A 23,195-nucleotide genomic window follows, 5' to 3' on the forward strand; every position below is an offset into this window, starting at 1 on the left:
ATGTTCACAAAAGAATTCTGAAAAAGTTACTAGTCATTTAACAAAAATTAGAAAAATTAAATTTAAAGAAAATGTGTTTTTTTTTTTGGTACAGTGTAATCTTATATTTTTCTTTCATATTAGAATGCTTTTTATCTGGCATAGTTAATGCACTTATTCAAATCAAAATAATTTTATATTTTGTTATTGATTTTTCCCTTTTTATGATTTGCCGTTACCTTACAGAATAATTTTGAGCGAATTGAGTCTGAAACAAAAAGAAATTTGGAACATCAAGTTGAAAAGGGTGAAAAGGAAATTGCTATTTTGATGACTAAATTAGAAAATGCTCATAACGAGTATCGTTCAGCAGTAGACATTTGGGAGGTAAGAACTTATTTTTTATTTATCACTTTTTATTGATATGTGTAGTCTAAATAATTAATAAATGTATTTTGTTTCCAAGCAAATAATCTTTTCATTATGCTTTATTGTTGGAATTTAATTTTTAGTTTAAATGTATTTTGTGGAATATTTTCATGAAGTATTATTTAATATGATATTCATCCTCTTTTTATCATGGAATATTATTTGAAAAAATCTTCAAAAGGTTTTGTTGGCCTAACCAAAAGTATTCCATTATTTCCCTAAATTATTAAATTGTATACAAAGTGTGCTGGCTATTTGTTATTTATATAAATTTTAAAATTACAATAAAATAAAGGCATAATTTAACATCTTATTTGCCAAAATGAAATATTCTGAAACATTATATCCCTGTTAGCAAAAACTCTCTCACTGCAGGAGGTGCGGCAGACCATTGCAGCGTCTGCAGATTATTTTTCCTTTAAGTTTCCATTTCAATTTTAAAAACAAATTGGAGAAAATTGCTGAGACTCCTTCTTAAAACAACTCTAAATTTCTTTCTAATTAAAATTGCAACACTGCAATGAACAAAAAATAGAGAATTGGTGTTAATTGATTACGAGTTTAGCTGTATAGGGATTTATTTTATTTTCAGTGTTGGAACAGCTACACCCAAATTTTTCAAGACAAAGTCTCTGTTTCAGAATGTCTAAAATCATTAAATCATTGTAAAAATTAAACTTAGTTTATAATAATATAACATTTTTATTAATAGGTATTCATATAATTTGATGTATAATATTAGAAATATTGCGACAATGCTAGATTGAGTTTAATTTTTGCAATAACCAGCGTTGCTACACCACCTGGAAAATCGGGAAGACCTAGAAAAGTCTGGAAATTGTGCAAAAAATCAGGGAACAGTCAGGGAATTATACATTTTTGACACAAAATCTGTGAAAGTCAGAAAGTTTTATTTAATGAATACCCAGCATGTGTTTTTGTACCAATATTTCTTAGGGAATTTGTGTTAATTGATTGCAAGTTTAACTGTGTAGGGATTTATTCTACTTTCAGTATTACAACAAACTGCTCCAAGACAAAATTTTTGCTCCAAAATGTATAAAATCATTAAATCATTGTATGAAATTCAACTTAATTTACAATATCAATACAAGATTTTTATTTATAATTTTTTATATAATTTTATGTATAATATTTAGAAAAATTGCTACATCTGTGTTAGATTGAGTTGAATTTTTACAATAATCAAGATTGCTACGTTACCTGAAAAACCTTGAAAAGTCAGGAAATTTGATTTTTCCAGTTTCTCCTGGTGTACTGGTTTAATAAAAATTCTACTTTTTTTTTTGTACATTTTGAAAAATTTTCTAAAATTGAGTAAGTTTCCCAAAACAGTCTTATTGAAATAGGATTTTTGCACAGATTATTGATCTTGAGAATATTAAAATAAGTATTATATATAAGATAACCTCATTTATAAAAATTAGTTTAAAAATTTTTTGTCCTAAAATACAGTTTATTTTTTATTTAGAATTCACTTTTGAAATCAATTTAAAAATATTTTAGCTATCTTTGATGAATTAAATGCCAATTCTACTCAAAATTATTAGAAAAATAATACATAACGTTTCAAGTTCATTTAATGTCCATCATAACTAGAAATATTGCAGTTTTTTCTATTTTGACGACCCTAAAATTCCCTATATTCACAAATACATTGTGCAACAATTATCATGAAATTTATATTTTGTGAAAATATTACGTAACCATAAGAGGGTTTTTTCCTCTTTATGTTGGCACCTGTATGATATGATTGAAATTTTGTATGACAATATCTATGCATTTTTCAGAAGCCTGTCACATTATTTTTCTTCTTTATTTACAGAAACAAAAGAAAGAATTGCAATCAAAAATTGATGCTGAAGTTGAAAGAAATAGGAAAACACATGAAGAACTTGTTGAATCTTATTCTCAGATGCATGCTATCAAACAAGAAGTAAGTTTTAAATGGTACCCTTTTTTTTAAGTCTTATTTCTTGTCTAAAGTTTATTTTTTAATTGTTTGGACCATTTTAGTTGGCGACAGCTAAAGCTCATTTGCACACTCAAGTGACACCTGAAAAAGAGAGAACTATTCAGTCCCGTAAGTATTCTTACACATTTAAATTGAAAATGTAGTTTAATCAATTCATCTCAGTTAGATCTATTGTATAAAATCGGGATGCTCAACCATTTTTTAGAGGATGTCATAAAAAAAAAACTGGAAGAACATTGTGATAGGAACCACCAAAATTACACTATGTATATATTTGTTTTGGGATCGTTCAAATACTAAATAAAGTTACGTAACCAAATAAAGTGTAGAGAGTTGTGATCTTTTTGCTGACAAGGGAGAAGTAAGAGGTATGAGCTATGCTGATTTAGGATGCTAAAACTCCTTTATTTCCAGTTTTTTTTAAAAATACTCTCTTTCTCTGTCAGTCTCTCCCTCTCTCTTTATATATATAAATTTATATATATGTGTATATATATATATATAGAGAGAGAATATATTAAAAATGTTTAAATATTAAAATTGAGAGAAGTTGTTGAAAAAAATTTCTCCAATAAATTTTAAATACCTTGGAATGAATTAAAAAATAAATTTTGTCATATTCGAAGTTTCTTTTAGCTGAATGTATCCTAGAATTAAATAACTACAGTATAAATTAATGTAAAGATAGGAGGGGTACAACGACTTTTTCATAATAATAAGTAAGCAATTAGAAGGGTTGTAATTTGCTTATTTTTATTAAGCAAAAGGGGGTGGGAAGTGCGCAAAAGTGCGAAAGATATGTTTACTTAATATTTAAGTGGCAGCCTCTGACTTCTTGGCAATATATCATTGCCTCTCTTGCAATTCACCTTGAAAACTTGTTTTCTAACATGAAGTATTTAGTTTATGTTTTAAGTCATGATGAATCTTTTAGAAATATAGCTAATTTCTTTTCTTTTTTTAACCTTAGGTTATAAAAACAATTTCTTTTTTGTAAATATAGTTAGACGATAACAAAGTAAATTATTAAGACCAATATATAGGTATACAAAGTAGAAGAGGAAAATTAAAATATTTTCATCCCTTTTAAAGACAATTTTTAGCAAAAGATATGAATTAAAAAGCACTTTTTTTTACTTCAAATATTTTAAAATTACAGTTATAACCAAAAGTTAGAAATTATAAAATTTTTTATTGTAAATACATTTTCTCTTTTGGAAACTTTTTCTCTTTTTTTTCTTCTAAATATTAAAAAATAATATCAAGGTTAACACTAAAACCATTGCCACAAATGAAACTGTTACAGCCTAATACTTTGAAATTGACTTAACTAGACCATTCAGCTGATTAGCCTAATTAAAATGCTTTGTGGATAAATTTCTGCTGACTTTGAGATTGTGAATCCTTAATTCAAAAAATTGATCTTATGTAATTATATAATTCTTTTAGAAGCCAGAACTCCAGTAAAACCTACGAGTCCAGCTCCATCTTTGTCTGAAATGAAAGCATTAAAGGTACAGTTAAGTGAAGCACAGTCTAGACTCAAAGGTAAGCAGCTTTGTAAAATTTTCTAGCCTGCCACTTTTCAATAAATCTCTTTTAGTTTCTTAAAATCTTGAAACACTCTTGATCCACCTTTTTAAAAGCATTTAAAAAAATTTATTTTAGCAACTTTTCTATTAAAAATCTTAAGCTTTAAATTTCTTTTTAATTTTCTTTATTGAAGGGTAAATCCTATAAATATGCTATGTATGTATTTATCCAGTTTACTTGTCATATTTAGTTAAAATGGACTTTCTTTTATAAAATATTCTATCTCAGAGTTGTAAATAATGCATGATTGTCGCTAAGTGTTCAACAAATGTTGCTAAAATCATACGGGGGCAACAAAGTGATCGGTTTGAAATATGTTTCCAATTTATAAAATAGTAACAAAAATAGTTTTTTGCATCGAATTCTATGAATTGAAACAACTTATTCTACGCATGGCATGGAATATAAATGCGTGGTATTAAAATGGAATAGCAAAAATTATGTTTATACGAAACATTTTAAATTTAAACAGTGAAATTTCAAATTTACATGTTGGGCTGTGTTTTGGATTCATGTGCTGACATTGTAATTGTTCAGCAATAAATAATATTATTTGCTCTTTTAGAATTTACTTTTAAAAAAATTAAAATTTTATTATTTTTAGATATAGTTTTTAAAGTAATATTTTCTCATTTCTTACTTTCTCTGTTTCCGCTTTTTTATTTATTTATTTGCTCTCAGCATTCTAATCTTTATGTTGAATCTATTTAGTAATATTTTATTATCTTTTTTACACATAATTTTAATAAATACTAATCTTCAATCTTTATGGGCTAATGAACTTAATTAGTTTTAGTGTCATATGTGGCAATCAATAACTTTTGATATGTGCCATAGCATGAATTATGTAATTGTAAAGTTTGATTTTTTTCATATGTTTGCCTGCTATAATAAGTTTTTGGACCTCAAAATAAGCATTTAAGTAATTTTCCCCAAAATTTTCATAGCTGGTGTGAGCACTACGTATTATGATTATGCAAGAACTTGTTGTATATTGGATCTTTAATTTTAATACCTACTCTATCGATTTAGTGTTAAAGGATCATTTTAATTCATACCTTATTTGGCTTTTTAAAAGTTTTTCTTTCTTAATAAGATTGATATATACTTTGTTTAATATAGTTTAATTTTTTTCAAATGATTAGTTTTCATTTCTTTTCTAGCTTTGCAAGAGAAATTGACTATTACGGCAAAAAGTTCAGAACAATATTTGAAAATGTGTGAAGAATTGGAGTTGCGTGTTAAAGAACAAGATGAAGTGAGTTTGATATAAATTCGATTGGAATTTTTTTTTTATCACTCCTGTATATTTTTTCTTGTGATATTACAAATTAGATTTGTTTATTACTGGTCAATTAAATAACCAATGTAGACAATTAAACAGAATTTTAATCATAATTTAATCTTAGGATTTTAAGTTGTGTCTATGTAATAAATAACATTAAATTGGGGACTCAAAAAAAGTATATATATTTTATTTTATTGAACCTTTCAGTGTATCAGAATGGTGAAAGATAGGCCAGCACTGACACAAAAAAATTTCCCGAATTTGTTTTCTAGTATTGTGATTCTAGCAGGTCAAGAAACTTTAGATTTTAAATTTTTCAATAAAAAATATGTAATTTTTTTATTTCTTTATTTTCATTCCTTAATCATGAGCTGTAAAATTATGTAAGTTTGGATTTTTCATGACTGTTTTGATTACCTGAGAGATTTTTATTTTATATAAAGTGTGATTTTGAATTAAGTGAATTCTAGTTTTATTTTTAGATTGAGGTTGCTCAAAAATTGTAGTATTTATAATTGGTAATACTTAAATCCATTGTCAATTAAGAATTCTAATTAAAAATAGGTAAAATTCAAGTTAATTATACATTCTGGAAACATGATGAATTTTTCAAAAATGTTTAATTATTTCGTAAACAGTAATTATTATGGACTCTCAATGGAATGACTACATTACAAATTTTTTAAAGGTACATGCCTCGTTTTTTGACATAGTTTCCGCCATTGTAAATCTATTTGTTAATTCTTGGTACAGGCCTTTGTATTTTATTATCATAAAACTGTGCCTCCTGTTATCGGAACCTCATTTCAATTTCAGTTTTGATCTTATTTTCAAGAAAAGTTATGACCTGCAAGATGTTTTTTCAAGTATAAGATAAGTGAAAGTCACTGGGGGCTAGCTTCAGGCTGTATGGCGGATGATCTAAGATTTTCCATTAGAAATTTTTGAGTTGTGTTTTAGTTAAAGTGCTGTATAATGACGAGGGTTGTTTTGCTACAAGCAAACTCCACTTGTCAGCAAGCCATTGCATTTGCATAAATTGTGGTATTGGGAAGCACAAAGTCAAACAGAGTGCATTATCTATCTCAGAAAGCAGAAATCATGATTTTTTTCTTCTTCTAAATCTGAAGTTTTGAATTTCTTGACTTTTCGGGAATTGGTATGGCACCATTGCATTGATTGTTTGGATTCTGATGTGTGATGATTAAACTGTGTCTAATAGTCATTTTGGTGGTTAATTAGGGAACAAGATTATTTAATTTTAATGTTAATAAACAAAGTTGGTTTTATTATTAACATTATACCTGAATAGCTCGCAAATAAAGAATCTCTTCCCTTGCTCCTAAACATTGAGATTTGAAAATGTTGGCTTGAGTAAGGAGGGTTTTGGATGCCCCTTAGCCTCTCAGTCTGACCCTTGGATATCTTTAAAAATTAAAAAAGAAAATAAATTCTGTTTGCACTTTTCCTTTGAAAGGTACTCTTGTTAAAATTTGGATCAGCTTTAAAAAAAAAAAGGTTCAATATCCAGAAGAGTATAATTTTAAATGGTGCTATTATGATGAACTTTACAATGTAACTTAACAATGTAAAGTTCAATGAGATAACAATGTAATATGTTTGAAAAAAGTTTGTGAGAAGAAGTTTTAGAAGTTGGCGTTGGTAGAATATTTATCCTGCTGATGATGAATAATGCAAACCAAAGAATTGGTTGTTGGTAGGAAATGAATGCTTGAAGACTCTAACTAGTGATAAAGCTAGTAATATAATAGTGACATAATAGATGATGAAATAAGATCTCTGACTAGTGACTTTCTCACTAACTAGTGATAAAATGTCTTCTGATGAATGTTTTCTAATGTTGCAAAGCTTATTGGATCACTGGATCTGTTATATTTTGTTATAGTTGTATTTTTGATAGAAAAATGTATTGAAGACAAGTAATTAAAATTTATCTTACTTTACAGCACAATTGTTAATTGGCCCTAACATTTCTAATAATCTTCATAATTAAGAAAAAGCTTCTTTATATTTTTAAATTTTGTTTTTCATACTTTTTTTAAAAAATTTTATCCTTTAATTATATAGTTATTTTGTGTCTTATATTTTTAGTTATTTAAACTTACATTGTTGACTTTTTAGATAAATAAACAGTTGAAGGATTCAATGGATTCTGTTCTAGATTCAAGTAACAAAGGTAAACTTTTTTATTTTAATAAATGTTGTAGATTAGGTAGGGCATCTCTATTTTTGTATTAACTTCATATTTGTATTTAAATTTTTATTTAAATTAAAAGAAGATTTGTAGATCAAACATTTAAAATTATTAGTGACCACCATCATTCTTAACTGAAAGAATATTTTGAAATGCCAGCATGTACTCTTTAAGAGTTTAAGGCCAAAGAAATAATTATGAAACTTATATTTATCCTATTGTTATCCTACTTATTGTTATAATAATTATGAAACTCTTTGTTGTCCAAAAGCACTTATTTCTTAATTTCTATGAAATGGATTATAAAATACTTTGATTTTCTCTGAGCTGAACTTATAATTAACTAAAAACCTTTCTGTTATTTTATAATCTTTCATATTATGTAAACTTATTTTCTATTGGTAACTTTAAAACTTATGATTTATTTCATGTTGAAAATTTGGCTGTTATTACCTCTTATATTTATTTTGAAATCCAGTAAAAGAACTCAAATGAATCAATTTATCTCATTCGGAAAAAAATAAAGTTCTTTCTTAATCAAATATAGAATTTCCTTCCTTTGAGATAGAAAAAAATAAAAAATCTTTATTATATTTAATCTGACATTTTTAATTTTTTTTTTTATTTTTTATTTTTTTAAAATCTATCTAAGAATTAAGTTTGGTAAAATTAGTTTTTATTTTTGTTAAATTTGAAATACTATTTTCTTGGTGAAATTTTTTAGCTAAAACAAATCTTGAGAAAAAGCTAGAAGACATGGAAAAGAATAATAGGACTCTCATGGAAGAAAATATGAAATTGTCTCAAAATAGTGGTTCTCAAGTATGAATCTGATTTTTATAATTTTTTTTTATTTGTAACCTGGTCTTAACCTGAAATTTAACTAATTTTTTTGATTTATATACCTTTAGTTCAATAAATGAATACAAAAAAGAGAAAACATGGAAAAATTTACAGAATAATGAATAGAAGAAAAATTATTAAAATAAAATAAAATAACATTAAAAATGTTTAAAATATATATATATAAATGAATATCTTGAGAAAAAAAAGGAGTGCTTTCTAATGTAGTACCAATATAGTCGAATCAAAATATATCAATACAATAGTGTTAGGAGCTCTCAAAAATATTTTGAAACAAAATAGAATACATTAGGTCAGTGTTTCCCAAAGTGTGGTACGGGAACAGTTTAGCGCAGGTACACGTTCTTATGTGAAATATCCTGCAACAAACAAAAATATCCAAAATTTTTATTTAAAAACAAAGCTAGCCATGAAAATTTACGATTACGTATTTTTCTATTGGCTATTTTTTTTCTGAGTTAACAGTTAATAATTAGCGGCGTCAACAGCCAATTGTGATTTTTAACTTTTGTGCGGTTTTTTTATAGTAAAAAATACATTCATTTTTTTATTAGTGGTACACAGCTTTATTAAAAATTTAGAAAGGGTACACAAAAGTCATAAGTTTGGGAAACACTGCATTAGGTAATTAATTTAACTCTTAAAAAACGGAAAATAAAATGTAAAGAGAAAACAGTACAAGACACAAAACAAAATCTATAAGGCGAGTAGCGAATCGCTACTCTATTTCTAGCTTTTATTTTAATTTACAAATTTTTCTTCTTTTCATTATTCTGTAATTTTTTCCATGTTTTCTCTATATTTTGAACTTTTATATCTGTATATATAAGAAGTTTATTTAAAGAATATTTAAAAACAATATCAGATTGTATTGCATAAATGACAGATCTACAGCTTTCAGTAACTTGTTTGCATAAATATTAACTCCACCTTTTCTAAAATGCAGAATTGAATGCATTACTTTCAAAATCTTTTCTAATCAGAATTGATTTCTTCATTTTATTTATTGAAATATGTTGGTTGAATAATTTTTATTTGATTTAATTACTAGAATTTTAATTGATTCTTATTGCAATAAATTTTAATGCTGATCAGAAGTAAGAATACTGTTGAAATATTTCATCCTATACCAGCTTTAATCTTAAAAACTTTTTAATTTATTATATACTTTAAGAAATTTATTTTTTTTCTTCCATTTTTTGTAGATTAGTGAATTGCAAAAGAAAGTTGTTGACATTAATAAATTGATTGAGAACTATAAAAATGAAGCTGAATCAGCTAAGAAAATAGCTGAACAAGCTAGGGAAGATTGTCAAACTCAAGTGAAGTTAATGCACGAGGTATTGTTCTTGTTGTTAGATTGATTAGAAATGAAATTATAATGAAAATGAATTTTTAGAAGAGTGTTTTCCTAAATTTGACACTTTTGATTTAGATTCAAGAGAAGTACCAACGTGAGTTACTGTTGCATGCCGAAGACGTAAAGAAATCTACACAAGTCAAAGAGGAGGTATTGTGAACTTTTACCTTCGTAATTTTCAATGCTATTAGTTTGTCCTGGGCAAATTTACTACCGTTTAGTGTCGCCTTCACAAATTCAACTTCAAGAAAAACTGTAGTTACACAAAATGCTTTTAAGAAAGCAAGTTCTAAGATTCTCCGCCCTGCACCTTAAAATTTTGTTTTTGTATCCCCATAAGAAACGATAAATCCCGATTTAATTCAGCATCTACGATTAAGGAGCACATGGTTGGTCAGATAATGCGGTGTGGTAAGCTTAACCGGTTGCTTATTCTATATTATAGCAAGCTCTTTTTTTTGCACAGTTTTTTATTTTATTTTTAAATTTAACGCCCATGCCGAGGCGTTCCCTCCTTAAACTTTACAGGAAGTTGAAATTCGAACATTGTTCTAAATTTATTCTAACAGACCTTTATTTGTTATGAAAAATTTTTTTCTCTGCGAAACTTTTTCGATATGTCCTCGCAGGAAATGCTCTCATAATGAAAATAACTTTTAGTGCAAGTACTGTTAAATGCATTTTTTTTAAAAATTAAAGTTGAAATTAATTTAACAATGGACAATGATTTTTTATGGATTTTTAAATTTGGATACAATTTTAAACCAAAAATTTTACAATAGAAAAATTCTTTTTGAATATATGGGGAAAAATTTATAAAAATTTACCATATTTTCGTGTTGATTTTTTAATATAATTTTTAACTTTCCCAAATTATGTCTAAATTTTCACAAAATAGGTACCTCTCATAAAAACCTAGACAGACCCCTGAATGCATTATGCTTTAAATGTTTAAGAAAATCTTTGCTCTTATCAAATTTTTATATTTAGTTCAAATATATATATATATTGACAAGGCTGCCAACTTCCTACTCTTTTTTTAGAAAATTTTCTCCAGTGGTGGATAAGTTTATGTTTTAATGTATTATTCTTTGTTTTGTGAATTTGTTTTAAAGTTATTTTCCACACCACTGCATGTAAATGATTCTAAAGTTTATATGAAAGGCCTCATTGTTCTAGCTCTCTTATGTTGAGGCTTTTAAATGTTAATAAAATTACCTAAAACTATGAAAGCTTTATATTTTAATTATCTACAACTTTAAATATTCTGCAAAAATATTTTGTAGCTCTGTATTGGTCATATTTGATATATTTAAGCTCTGATACTAAAATAATTCACAGCAATTCTTTGATTAAAAATATCTGTTGCTTGTTAGTTATCTTTTAATAATTAATATCTTTTTTAAGTACAGTCTTAATGATTGGAGAGGAATTTGACAAGTCATGCCTTGTATTATCAAAAACAGGAATTATTGAATTATCAATAATAATTATACCAATTTTTAATGAACAACATACAGTGTACTCCCGATCATCCGGGTTAATCACCGGGACAGGTCGCATGAACAATAAAAAAACACGGATAATCCGAAAACTCCTTTTATTAAAGAAAAATTCAATATCAGTACAAAAAATATAAAAATTACTGACATTTGCATGCATAACATCAAACTAGGAATTTTCCTTTTTAAAAAATGTGTAATACGTCTTCGCCATATATCGATACACATATTTTACGAACCGCAGTAGTGTCACTGTAATCAAATCCTCCCATATAATCTAATAAAGTTTCCACAGAGCAGCAGAATGAGAAATAGTATTTCATTCATTTACTACATCTTCTGCATCAGTTTCTATCATCACTATTTGATTTAACAACATAACGATGTCTTCATCAGTCGAATACTGGAAGCCAGGCTCACATGCATCACTTTGAAACCTATCTTCTAAATTTTCTTCATCAAAAATTTCGAAACCTTAGATTTCTTTTACTTGTTCGAGAATACTGTTATCATATTTTTGTTGAACATCTGAAGAGGATTGTTCATCAAGCAGTATGATCTTTCTCTAAGATCGTGATAATGTAGACGATTTTACCTTTGACCATGCTGCTGATATTCCATATACTGCAATCCAATAACGAATATTGCTTCCAAAAATTTGGTAGTGTTATAACTTCATGAATCAAATTTTTTTTATCTTGAAAATGTTTCTCTCTATATTTTCTGTGTGACTCCGGAATGAGCACGAATAATCCTCAAACCGGATAATCCGCGCACGGATAATAGAGAGTGTACTGTATTTTAAAGCTGACAGTTGCATAATTTTTTTCATGTTATATTATACCGAAATCTTGAGTATCAGCTATAGCATTTAAAGGCGCAAGCACCTGAGATTTGTAGAAATCTTTTGATTGTTGAAACTATATATTTCTTCTAAACATTGTAGCAATCTGTGATGATAGCTTTTATTAAAGCCTTATAGAAAATGGCTAGAGTTAACTTGGTGCCATCTGATGGTAAAAACACTCATTCCACAGTTTAGTTTTTCCTCTTTTTGGTTTCAAACCTGTTTTTATCTATGGTTGAAATGGTTTTGTATACAGGTATAGTAATGTTTTCACATGTTGTGTCTGTTGGTCTATGTTTGAACACTTGAATGTTTTTTCCCCTTTGATTTATGGGAAACTAAAATAATTAGGACTGACTGATTATTTTTTTCATGTTTTTGAAATTTTGTGTGGTAATTTCAACTAGAATAAATTATGGCAGCGTATTTATAAATGTATGACATAAATATTTTCAGAAATTCATAGCAAGAATCTATTCTCATAATGTTACTTAAAATGTTTATTATTTTAGTTATACAGTACAGAACCCATTATCCGGAAATCAGAAAACCGGAAAATCAAAAAACAGGAGCGACATTCGATAAATATTCCCGCCATTTTTTTAAAAAAATTGTTTTTTTTCTTCTTGTTTCTTTCTTTTTGAAGGATGTTTACCTTACCATCATTTTGGAAATAATCATTAGTGTATTACTTCATCGTTTTTTCTTTTTTAAGATTATTTCCAAAATTTTTTTTTTTTTTAGTTGGGTTTAGCAATAAAAAAAAAGCGGCTTTTTGTAGCGATTCAGAAAACCAGAAAAATAAGTTATCTGGAATAGCGATGGTCCCGATAGTTCCGTATAATCGGTTCCCTACTGTAATAAAAATCTATTTTCCTAGAAAAATAAAATGAGAGATTTCATTGTGTGTGTTGTATTATTTAGGAATATAATTAGACAATACAGTATTCCGGACTTGTATCAGAAACGTTTTACACAGGAAAATTATATTGTGTCGTTTGGGATTTATTTTAACAAGATTTGATTCAAGATAAAATGGGACCACTCAATTTTTTTTTAAATAAACAAATTCAAAATTTCTTTTTTTTTGATAAATACATATACAAATAAATTATACATATTAAAATATATTTATTTGAATATACATATTAAAATAAAATATACATATTAAAATATATTTATTTGAATATACATATTAGATAATATATATATTCTCAATACTGCATTAAATTTTTATTACTTTTTTTTCAGCATAAAAAATGTTCAGTGCTCATCGAGAAATTGACTGAAGCAAAGAAGGCAAGTGATCATGCACTTCTAGAAAATAAAGAATCGTGGTTGCGCCAGGAAGAAATATTCCAACGTGAAACAAAAGCTCTGAAATCAAAGATTTGTGATTTGGAATCTTGCAATAATAACCTTCATACTCAATTGGAAATGGTGAGTTTACATCTTTATAATTTTTAAATGTTTTTTTTTTTGTTGAATTTTTGGTTCTATATTATATATTAGAATGTCGTCCAAGCGTGTCATGGTAAAGGTAATATATTTTTTTTTAATTCTTATTGGTGCAATTGTTATACTTGTAAAATAAGAGTACTGTTTTAAAATTTGTATTTTTATGTTTGAATATTTTTTCTTATAGCTTGGAACTCAAATGGCAGCTTTACAATCTAAAAATTGGGACGATACACCTTGTGCAAACCTTCAAGCTGACTTGAAAGACACACATCATCTTTTGCAAGTAATTCAGTAAGTTAAGACTTTTTGTTTAATATTATTTTATTATACAGTACAGAACCCGTTATCCGGAAATCAGAAAACCGGAAAACCAAAAAACCGGAACGAAATTCGAAAAATTTTCCCTCCATTTTTTTTAAAAAAATATTTTTTTCCTCATAAGGTTTTAGGATTTTTCTTTCTTTTTTGAAAAATGTTCACCTTACCATCATTTTGGAAATAATCATTAGTGTATTACTTCATCGTTTTTCTTCTTTTTAAGATTATTTCCGATTAAGATTATAGCGATTCAGAAAACCGGAAAAATCAGTTATCCGGAATAGCGATGGTCCCGATCGTTCCGGATAATCGGTTCCCTACTGTATATATTTTCTACATTTCTATTGGAACAGGTGTGCCACATTTCTGCAAACCTGTAGAATTTTAATTACTTAACTTCTGAAATTGATGCAAATCAGTAATAAAATTGTGTTCATGCGTACAAATATACTCATTTCTAAGTTATGAACAGCATTTAAAAATTTTAATTCTCCAAAAAAAGCCAATGTCATATCACTCTTGATGATCTGCGTTATATTTAGATAATTTAAAAGAAAGACTTATTGAACAATTATACAATTTTAGCATTTAACTATAAGACCCTTAGGAGATTCTGTAAAAGTTATTTGATTATCTTTGTTTTATCTGCCTAACATGATATTTCAGAATTTCTAGGACTTTTGAGTTATGTTATAAATGGGATCCACACCAGCAATGAAAATTTGTTGGTTCAATAGGACCACCTGGATATTAATTTAGTAGTCCAAAACCTTAATAATTACCTTAAACCTTATCTGACTTTACAACTACATAATTCATGTTATGGTACATATCAAAAATTATTCATTACTATTTATTAACACCTTTAAACTAATTAGGTTCATTACCCTAAAATTAGTATTTATTAAAGATTATTAAGGTGATTAGTATTTATTAAAATGAAGTTTAAAAAAATCTAAAATAACATTAGTAATTGGATTCATCATAAACATTAAATTGCTGAGACCAAATAAGCAAATGAAGAAAACAGAGAAAGTAGGAGCTAACAAATATTATATTAAAAATTGATTAATTGAAGGTATAAAATTTTAAATAAAGTCAGTTCTAAGTGAGCAAAAAAAATACTTTCAGTACATGAATGCAAAGCACAGCACAACATGTAAGGTTGAAATTTCAATTTGAAAAATTTTGTATCAGACTCTCTTAGTTATTCCATGTTAAATACCATACTCTTGAATTCCATATCATGAGTAAAGGAATAAAATTAGTACAGCATTTTTTTTTTTAGCTGCATGGATTCGAGGAAAAGAGCTATTTTTCTGTAATATTTTGTAAATTTCAAACATATTTCAAGGTGGAAAATTTGTCCCTTATACATATGATTTGAACACTTGGGGACAATTGTCGCTATATGACGTTGCTCACTTGAACCCTAGTTATTAAAAAAGAAAACTTAATTGAATTTAATTTTATTGTAGTATTTTATAAGAGTGAATTTGGGAAGCCTTCACTAATTTAGAACCTCCACTAATTATGAATCTTAATATAATGGAGATTAATCTTGTGATGGAACATATGAGGGGCATATGTCTTTGACCTATGCATGACCTAGATCAGCGGTTCTCTATTTTGTTTAGCTATTAAACTCTAAATGACCGATTTTTTTGATTTTTTTTTTTATAGAACTCTGACTTTATAAATCAAGTTTATGAACAATGGCAATCATATAACCAATAAAATGTTAATTATTTAATATGAAGATTGAAAATTTTAGATATTTTTTATTATAAGTTTTTATGTTTGTAAAATTTGCGGCTATAAAATTTGCGGCAATAAAATAAGCTGAAATATGATTTTCATTGAAATAAAAACAAAAAAGAAATGTGATAAACATTAAAAATAGTTAATAGGAAAATAAACTTATTTTTTGTTGAATTTAGTTATTCTATTTTAACTTAGAAAGCTTGATGGGAAATAATGTTACAACCTTTTGAAGAGGCATGTTTTTCATAATTTTCTATGTTATTAGAAAAAAATTGTTTTGATAGCTGCTTAGAAAAAAAATTAACTACTAAATAAATTATCATTTACCACTGATAGGATTTAAATTAAATTTCAAAACTTGTTACAAATTTTATTTCTTTAAGTCCCATAAAACCTGTAACCTGATGAACGAAACCCTTGTATTTTGTATAATGCCTTTTAAAATACCACTGACCAAGGTGGTGAATATGGGAAAAGAATAAAGAATTGTATTCCTTCTTCTACTGATACTGATAAATTTGTATTATTTTTATTAATTTTTTTGTGTGACCATGTACCTACTGAGTCAGAGAATCCTATAATTGTTAGGGAATTTGATTTCAGGAAAAAAAGTTTTAAGAGTAATGCAATGAAGTCAAAATCTAAAAAAAAATCAATAAACCTAAAAAATAATAACTTTTAAAATTGATGGTAGCAATAAGTAGCTAATGATGTTCAAAGTAGATAAGTCTATTATCTGTGCCAAATTATTTTTTGTATAAATTCTGCTATATTATTTTTTTTAAATAAAATTCAAATAATTTATGTAAAATGTTTTACTCCTGTTTTCTGTTTCCAATTTTTTCTTAAATATAATCATATTTGCAGTTTAATAATACTAAGTTTTAAAAAATTAAGCTTTCTAGAGAGAAAGATATAGATCGTAACTATATGACTAATATGAGTTTTTTCACTTTTTATGTAAAATGTTGCTTTTATCTATAATTTAAATATGTGATTTTTTTGTAAGCTAAATAGATGGCCTTTTGCCTAACAAAATTTTGTTTGGCATTTATTCTATCAAAATGTATGTTTTGTCGCCAATTGAATTAAGAGAATGTTAATAATTTTTCTGATCAAATATTTCTGTGTATAGCAAAAATGTAATGTGGAATTTGGTTGAAATTTTTCTGGATAAACTGGAAAAGTCAGCAAATTCTGAAGTTGAGTGAGCACTCTAGTGAGGATTTCATTTGATTCTGAGTACTTCATTCTAGTAGCATAGGACCTCTAGTTCTGAAAATGAACGAGGAAAAGAAACCTTCTATCTTGGAAACTAAGATTTTATATGATGTTAGCGTTGAAATTTTTTTTAAAAAGAAATTCTACTAATGAATCGAAATTTTTATTGCATAATGGTTACACCTACTGTTATTGTAGAAGATTTCAAAATGGGTGTTGGGGAGCTTTAAAATATAAAAAATAAATATTCTATAAAATATCTTTTATTTAGATAAACTTAAAGTTTGATGTATTTTTAAGTTTTATGTATTTTATTTGATATTGTTCTATTATTATTTTTTTTAGATTTATCAAGAAAGAAAAAGAAATAGCAGCTACACAATTTGATGTTGCTCAATCTGAAAATGTTAGGTTGAATTTAAAAGTGGAACAACTTACTAATGAATTGAAGTCTGTTCGTAGTGAACTTGAAGAAATATCAAGTAATGCACAGGTAACTATAAATCTACTTCATTATAATTATGAAATGTTTCATCTTATTATTATTTTTTTTTACGAAAAAGTTTGTCTAAAACTTTTTTTAACTTCATTGTCATTCTTCAGTTGTAACAAATTGAGATTAAAATACGGCAGGTTTGTTAGAATTTTTCTCTACATAAAATAAATATAACTGTGTATTTTTATTCTTCTTTAATGATGTATTATTTTTGAAGCCAAATTATATCTATTAGTTCTAAAAAAAATTTTTTATTGGTGCGTAAAATTTTAAAACGAGCAGGCACCTATTCAGTAAAATTTATTGAACATGCTATTACACATAGGGCAACTCTGCTGTGAGGTATTAACTAGTTGTTGTTTGGTTCTGTAGATTATTTTTGATTGAACTTTTTATTATTTTGATCATTTGTAATATGAGCATTTTATTGGAATAATAAAATTATCTGAATAATCATTTGTGATCATTTGTGAAAATGAAAACTTTAGTATTGGATAACAATCATTGTCTCACTATATATTTTGGTCAAATATGTAAACATTTACAAATAACTTTCTTACTATTTAGAGCAGACTTCTACGACTATTCATTTTTTATTTAAATCCATATATAAAACCACAAAAAATTGAAATGTAAAGATAGGTTTATTATGAAGTCGTAATTTCACGGGTAGTTTATTATTATTATTACAATAATATAAAAAATGTGACTCTTAGAAGTAGCCAATTTGAGTTTAATTGATTAATTTAGATGACACTTCCTGAATTGTGTTAGAAAATGTTACATTAAACTTTTCATTTGAAAGTAAAGTATTTTATTGCATAATTTAAATTAATAGATAATAATGCAATAATTAAAATTCATGAAGAATGAGGCATAAATAAGAATTCTGAAGGCAAACCAAACAAATCTTTCTGGTAAGGGTTAATATTTAGTAATAATTGCGAAAATTTAAGTGAGGCTATAATTTAATGAAGCATATTTTTATTATCAATTATTATTTTTGACCAATTTTTTTTTTTTGCACCGTTATTGTTCCTTTAATAGAAATGAAGAAAAATAGTTCAGTAAAATCCTATAATGTATTTATGTGGAAGATATTTGACTCCTGTTAAAAATATGGTACTTGTTTCAATGTTTTGTAGTATTTTTAGTGGTTTATAAATGTTGATCTGTTTTTTTCCCCTATGAAAGAATTTTTTATATTTTTTTATTTATTTATTTATTTTGTGGTCATGATTACTCAACTATTGCAATTTTAGGCAAAAGCTGCTAGTGAAGCACAACATGCTGAACTTTTGACTAAAATTGAGAGGATGAATTTATTGAGTGAAAGTAATAATTTACTGAGAATGGAAAAAGAAGCTTTGGTTGAGGCCAAGACCAAATTGGAAAATCAAGTAAGCATGAAAAAAGATTGAATAAACAAGGTTGTTTTGTATAAATGTATTACCTATCTGTCAACCGTCTGAGCTTTTAGTCCTGACTTTTTCAAAACTTTTAGCTGCAGGCTTTCCTGCATCAGAAAATTGATTTTCTCCATGTTATTCCATAAAAATGTTGTTTATAGCTAGGAAAGTTCAGTTCAATTTGGTTTCTTGTAAGTAATTTAAGGCAGTTTGTGTTCCAAGCAGGGCTCGAAAAAACTGAGAAATTTTACCCTTCCCCGAGGACGGCTTGTCCAACAATGTACCCGTCCTCCTTTGAAACTAACCAATAGCTTCTAAATCAGGGATTTCCAACTTACATGAGGCCGGGGGCCACAATTAAAAACACAAATCAAATGGCGGGCTGCAACTTTATCAAAATTTTATGTAGGACTCTTTTATGTTTGAAGGAACATTAAATATTACTGTCAGATTTTTACCAAGTTGTACAAAACAAAAGTATTGAATTACAAATTAAATTAAGAAGTAGATTTTTAAAAATATTTAATTGCATATTGCAAAATTCGGGCAACAATAACTTTAATGTGCACCCATGTAAAACAATTAATGCGCAACAGATATCTAATTTTTAAGATATAAAACTTTAAAAAGGTTGGTATTAAAACTTACATAGTAGCACAAAAAATGTTCAGTGACAATATTGAGGTTTGTCTGCTGCAATCACCAGAGAATAGACATTTACATTTAAAATTTATAAATGTGTGTGTAAATATTTTTGTCCAAAATGAGTGGTTTCAAAAAGATAAGTCGGAAAATTTCTTCGAGAAAACTTCTGATACACACATGCTAAATTATATTCACAAAATACAAAAAAATGAAATAAAAAAGAGCAACATACACGATTATTTTTGTATTTAAATAAATATTTTCTTGGATGCAAAACCTGAGGAATAATTTTTTTACACTGTAGGTTATGATAAATTTCACAGAAGCGAAGAAATTATGTTTTTATTAATGAGAAAAGTATTTTAAACCCATATAGATTTTTTACGAAAATTGTCCGCAAAGAAAGTGACAACTAATATATTTTAGTTCGCGGGCCTAAAAAAAAAGCTTCGCGAGCCGTATGCGGCCCGCAGGCCGCCAGTTGGAAACCACTGTTCTAAATAAATAAAAATATAATTTTTTCTTATTTATTACAAACATTTATATAAATTGCACTATGAATTAGTAGTTACTTGGATTACAAATACTAGGATTACATTATACAGTAATGAAAGAAATACTAGGTTACTAATAGTAACCTAGTATTTCTTTTATTGAAATGACAAAGGTCAAGTTATCTGGAATGTCAATTTATTCGAGGGTACTGCGTTTTTTTGAGTTTGAAATTGAAAATGTATCACGAACATTAACGGGAAAATGGCCGTCCGAGTGGACGTCGGATTCGAGAAGTTGTCCGCGGTTCCAAGTATTGTTTTTTTGCCTTTCTGCCTTGTCTTTTTCAAGTGATATATAATTGAGCTAGTATTAAAAAAAATATTTAATGAAAAGTAACAATATTCATTGATAAAGGTTATGTAAACCATTTGATCATGTATGTATTCTAATTTATTTATCTCTTCTGTTTGTTGTATATCTTATTTGAATTTTAGTATATTAAGAATTTTTTCTTTTATTACTTGGGCTGTATACTTCAGTTCATTGCCTTACCTTTGCTTATAAATATATTTTTCATACAAATATCAAATGTGTTAGTGAATTAATTTTTCCATGATATCAAAATATATTTGGTTTAAATGGGAGGTATGTTATTATATTTTGCAGGTTGTTGCATGAATTTCAAACCTAACTCAAAATTGCACATATTTCATTTTTCTTTAAGTTATTAAGCTGATTGCTGTAATCTCAAAGTGACTTACTTATACAGGGTTGCCACAGATCAGGGAAAAGCAGGGACTTATCAGGAAGTATAATTACAATTCCCATAAAGTCAGGGAAAATTAGCGTTTAGGTTACAGTCTAATTTTCTAAATTAAAAAAAATAGTCTCAATGGTTTTTTTTTCTTTTTTTTTTTGAAAAATAATTTTTTTCAATTCCAATAACAAGTAATAACATATTTTTATTTAATAACATATTTTTTGCATAAAAATTGACATTAACTGAAAAATTATTTTAAAAAATTACTACAATTTACAAAATAGTGTTTAGGTTACTTAAAAGTCTAATTTTCTCAACAAAAAAAAAATAGTCTCAATGATTTTTTTTTTTCAAAAAATAACTGTTTTCAATTCTAATAACAAGTATGAATTTAATAATGCATTTTTCACATTAAAAATTGACAATAACTGAAAAATTATTTAAAAAATATACTCCAATTTTCTAAACGAGGGAAATTTAATTAAAAGAGCCTGGGAAAATCTATGAACTTTTCTAAGCGTTTGTAGCCACCCTGTTATAAAAATTTCAATACTAGAGCATAGTTTAAATTTATTTTTGAAGTTGCTATTTTTTTTCTTTTAAATTTCATTTATAATGAATTAGTTGCTCAGGCAGTAATTACTTGTGTCAGGAAAAATGATAAATTATTGATACCAAGTATAGCATTATTTGTTCTCTCATTTATTAACTCATTTATCAATTAATAATGATACTGTGTAAAAATGCTTTATCATCTTAATTAGTTTTTGCATTTTTTAAATTTTTATTAATGTTTAAAAATATTATTTCCCTTTAAAGTTACATCAGTTACAAGAAAAATTTCAACCCTTATATGAGAAAGAAAAAGAACTTGTTCAAAATGTTGATGTCTTGACTGCAGAAAATAATGCTCTTAGAAGTGAAGTGAAGAACTGGCAATCCAGAACAAACCAGCTGTTAGAACAGTCTCATAAGATTGGACCTCAAGAGTATAAAAATCTTATGTGAGTTATTGCTCTTAATGTAATTTCTATTAAATCAAATGTTTTTTAAGAAAATGAGTTTTAATAAACAGACTTTCTAAAATAATGCATATATATGTTTTTTTAATATTGACGCCAGTTAAAAGAAATGTTAATTAAATTGTCCCAACGTAAAGCTGTCTTAACTAGCTTACCTGCCTAAAATAGCTCTTACAATTAAACTGTAGATCAGTGATACCTATTTCTTTTTGGCTATGGAACCCTAATGGATTGACCTCTTTTTTGCAGGACCCTGATTTGCATTTAGTGAATATCTAGTCAAAGTCAATTTTACAATCCATTCTTGCGCAATATAGTTCACGGTTTTTGAAAAGTGCTTTAAAGAGCTTATGTTGAATTTTCGTTTTTTTTAAAAGCCCTTTTTTCATTGGGTGTTTTTAAAAAATGCTTAATTTTCCCTTTTCGAAAATAAGATTATTTTTTTTTACCGTGTCTATTTTTGTCACAAATTATGCAAAATATTGTTCTATTCAATGTTTTCACAATTCATTCAACCACAATATATTTTGGCATCCCGTTGGTCCATGGCTTATTAAAATGCCAATCATTTTGCACATTTGATGAATTACTTGTGAGTCCACATGTGCGCTGAGCTGGGTTTGGTGAGATTCTTGCACTCTCATGTGCAACTCTGCTGTATTTTTCAAGATATCTCAATTTCAGGCTTCATTTTCCACTGTCTGATATAGATTCAAAAACTGTCGGTAGAGTGAATTTTTTTTTTGGCATGTCTTACAGTGAGAAAAATGACATTAAAAACATAAATTCTGATAAGACAAACCAAATCGGCTGAAACAAAGGACTCCATTAAGTTATATAACTATTTTTCAATTCCTTGGATGAGAAGCAAAAATCAGTCATGAATGCTGAACTATTATTTATAAATTTTCTAATTGAACACAATATCCCAATTACCATTTCTATTCCCATTATTATTCATTATATTGTGCAATGAACTGTTAAACAAAGCAAAAAAACGTACAGTTAATTTTTTGAATAATTTTGTATTGTTCAACATTTTACTTTTTAATAAACCATAAGTCTTTCAAAATAATATTTAACCAATTCTTAAGCTAAAATATGTTGTTTGAATTGAAATGATATGATTTTTTTTAAAGCCTACATATTTTTTATTGATTATTTTTCATTTAACATTAATGGTTGAAATACTTTCTATTTCATCTTTGATATATAATTTAAAAATTCTGCATATATTCATTTTATTGTTATTTATTTTACTATTGTAATAGTTATTGTGATAGTATTGTGTTTTACTATTGTAATTTATTTTACTATTTTGTAAAGACTAACTTAAAGAACATAATTAAAATTTTTCATAATGTGTGTGTTTTTTTTTAAAAAAATATTTATTTTGTTACGGTTTTTAATATTTGTGCACTTATTTTTAATTATTTGTGTTCTGGCTTATACTTATTTATAGAAATGTATTCAAAAATTATTTAAAGTCTAGTTCTTAGATTAATAATTAAACTTTCGGACTAAATGTACT

General features: G+C 26.7%; 1 protein-coding gene across 2 annotated transcripts in view; it reads left to right on the top strand.

Moving 5' to 3' along the window:
- Nucleotides 1-23,195, top strand: part of LOC107438068 (nucleoprotein TPR) — a 99,967-nt gene that overhangs the window by 38,341 nt on the left and 38,431 nt on the right. For both annotated transcript variants that reach the window (XM_087164221.1, XM_087164222.1), the window contains exons 19-32: nucleotides 226-366; nucleotides 2,255-2,365; nucleotides 2,446-2,512; nucleotides 3,854-3,952; nucleotides 5,161-5,255; nucleotides 7,428-7,482; nucleotides 8,225-8,322; nucleotides 9,570-9,704; nucleotides 9,800-9,874; nucleotides 13,325-13,513; nucleotides 13,719-13,825; nucleotides 17,183-17,330; nucleotides 18,596-18,733; nucleotides 21,462-21,646. In XM_087164221.1, coding sequence (XP_087020347.1) covers nucleotides 226-366; nucleotides 2,255-2,365; nucleotides 2,446-2,512; nucleotides 3,854-3,952; nucleotides 5,161-5,255; nucleotides 7,428-7,482; nucleotides 8,225-8,322; nucleotides 9,570-9,704; nucleotides 9,800-9,874; nucleotides 13,325-13,513; nucleotides 13,719-13,825; nucleotides 17,183-17,330; nucleotides 18,596-18,733; nucleotides 21,462-21,646 — 1,643 coding nt within the window. The remainder of the gene's footprint in view (nucleotides 1-225; nucleotides 367-2,254; nucleotides 2,366-2,445; nucleotides 2,513-3,853; nucleotides 3,953-5,160; nucleotides 5,256-7,427; nucleotides 7,483-8,224; nucleotides 8,323-9,569; nucleotides 9,705-9,799; nucleotides 9,875-13,324; nucleotides 13,514-13,718; nucleotides 13,826-17,182; nucleotides 17,331-18,595; nucleotides 18,734-21,461; nucleotides 21,647-23,195) is intronic.

Source organism: Parasteatoda tepidariorum, chromosome 5 (assembly GCF_982258835.1).
Source record: "Parasteatoda tepidariorum strain Cologne lab strain chromosome 5, Ptep-v5.0, whole genome shotgun sequence".
Lineage (NCBI taxonomy): Eukaryota > Metazoa > Arthropoda > Arachnida > Araneae > Theridiidae > Parasteatoda > Parasteatoda tepidariorum.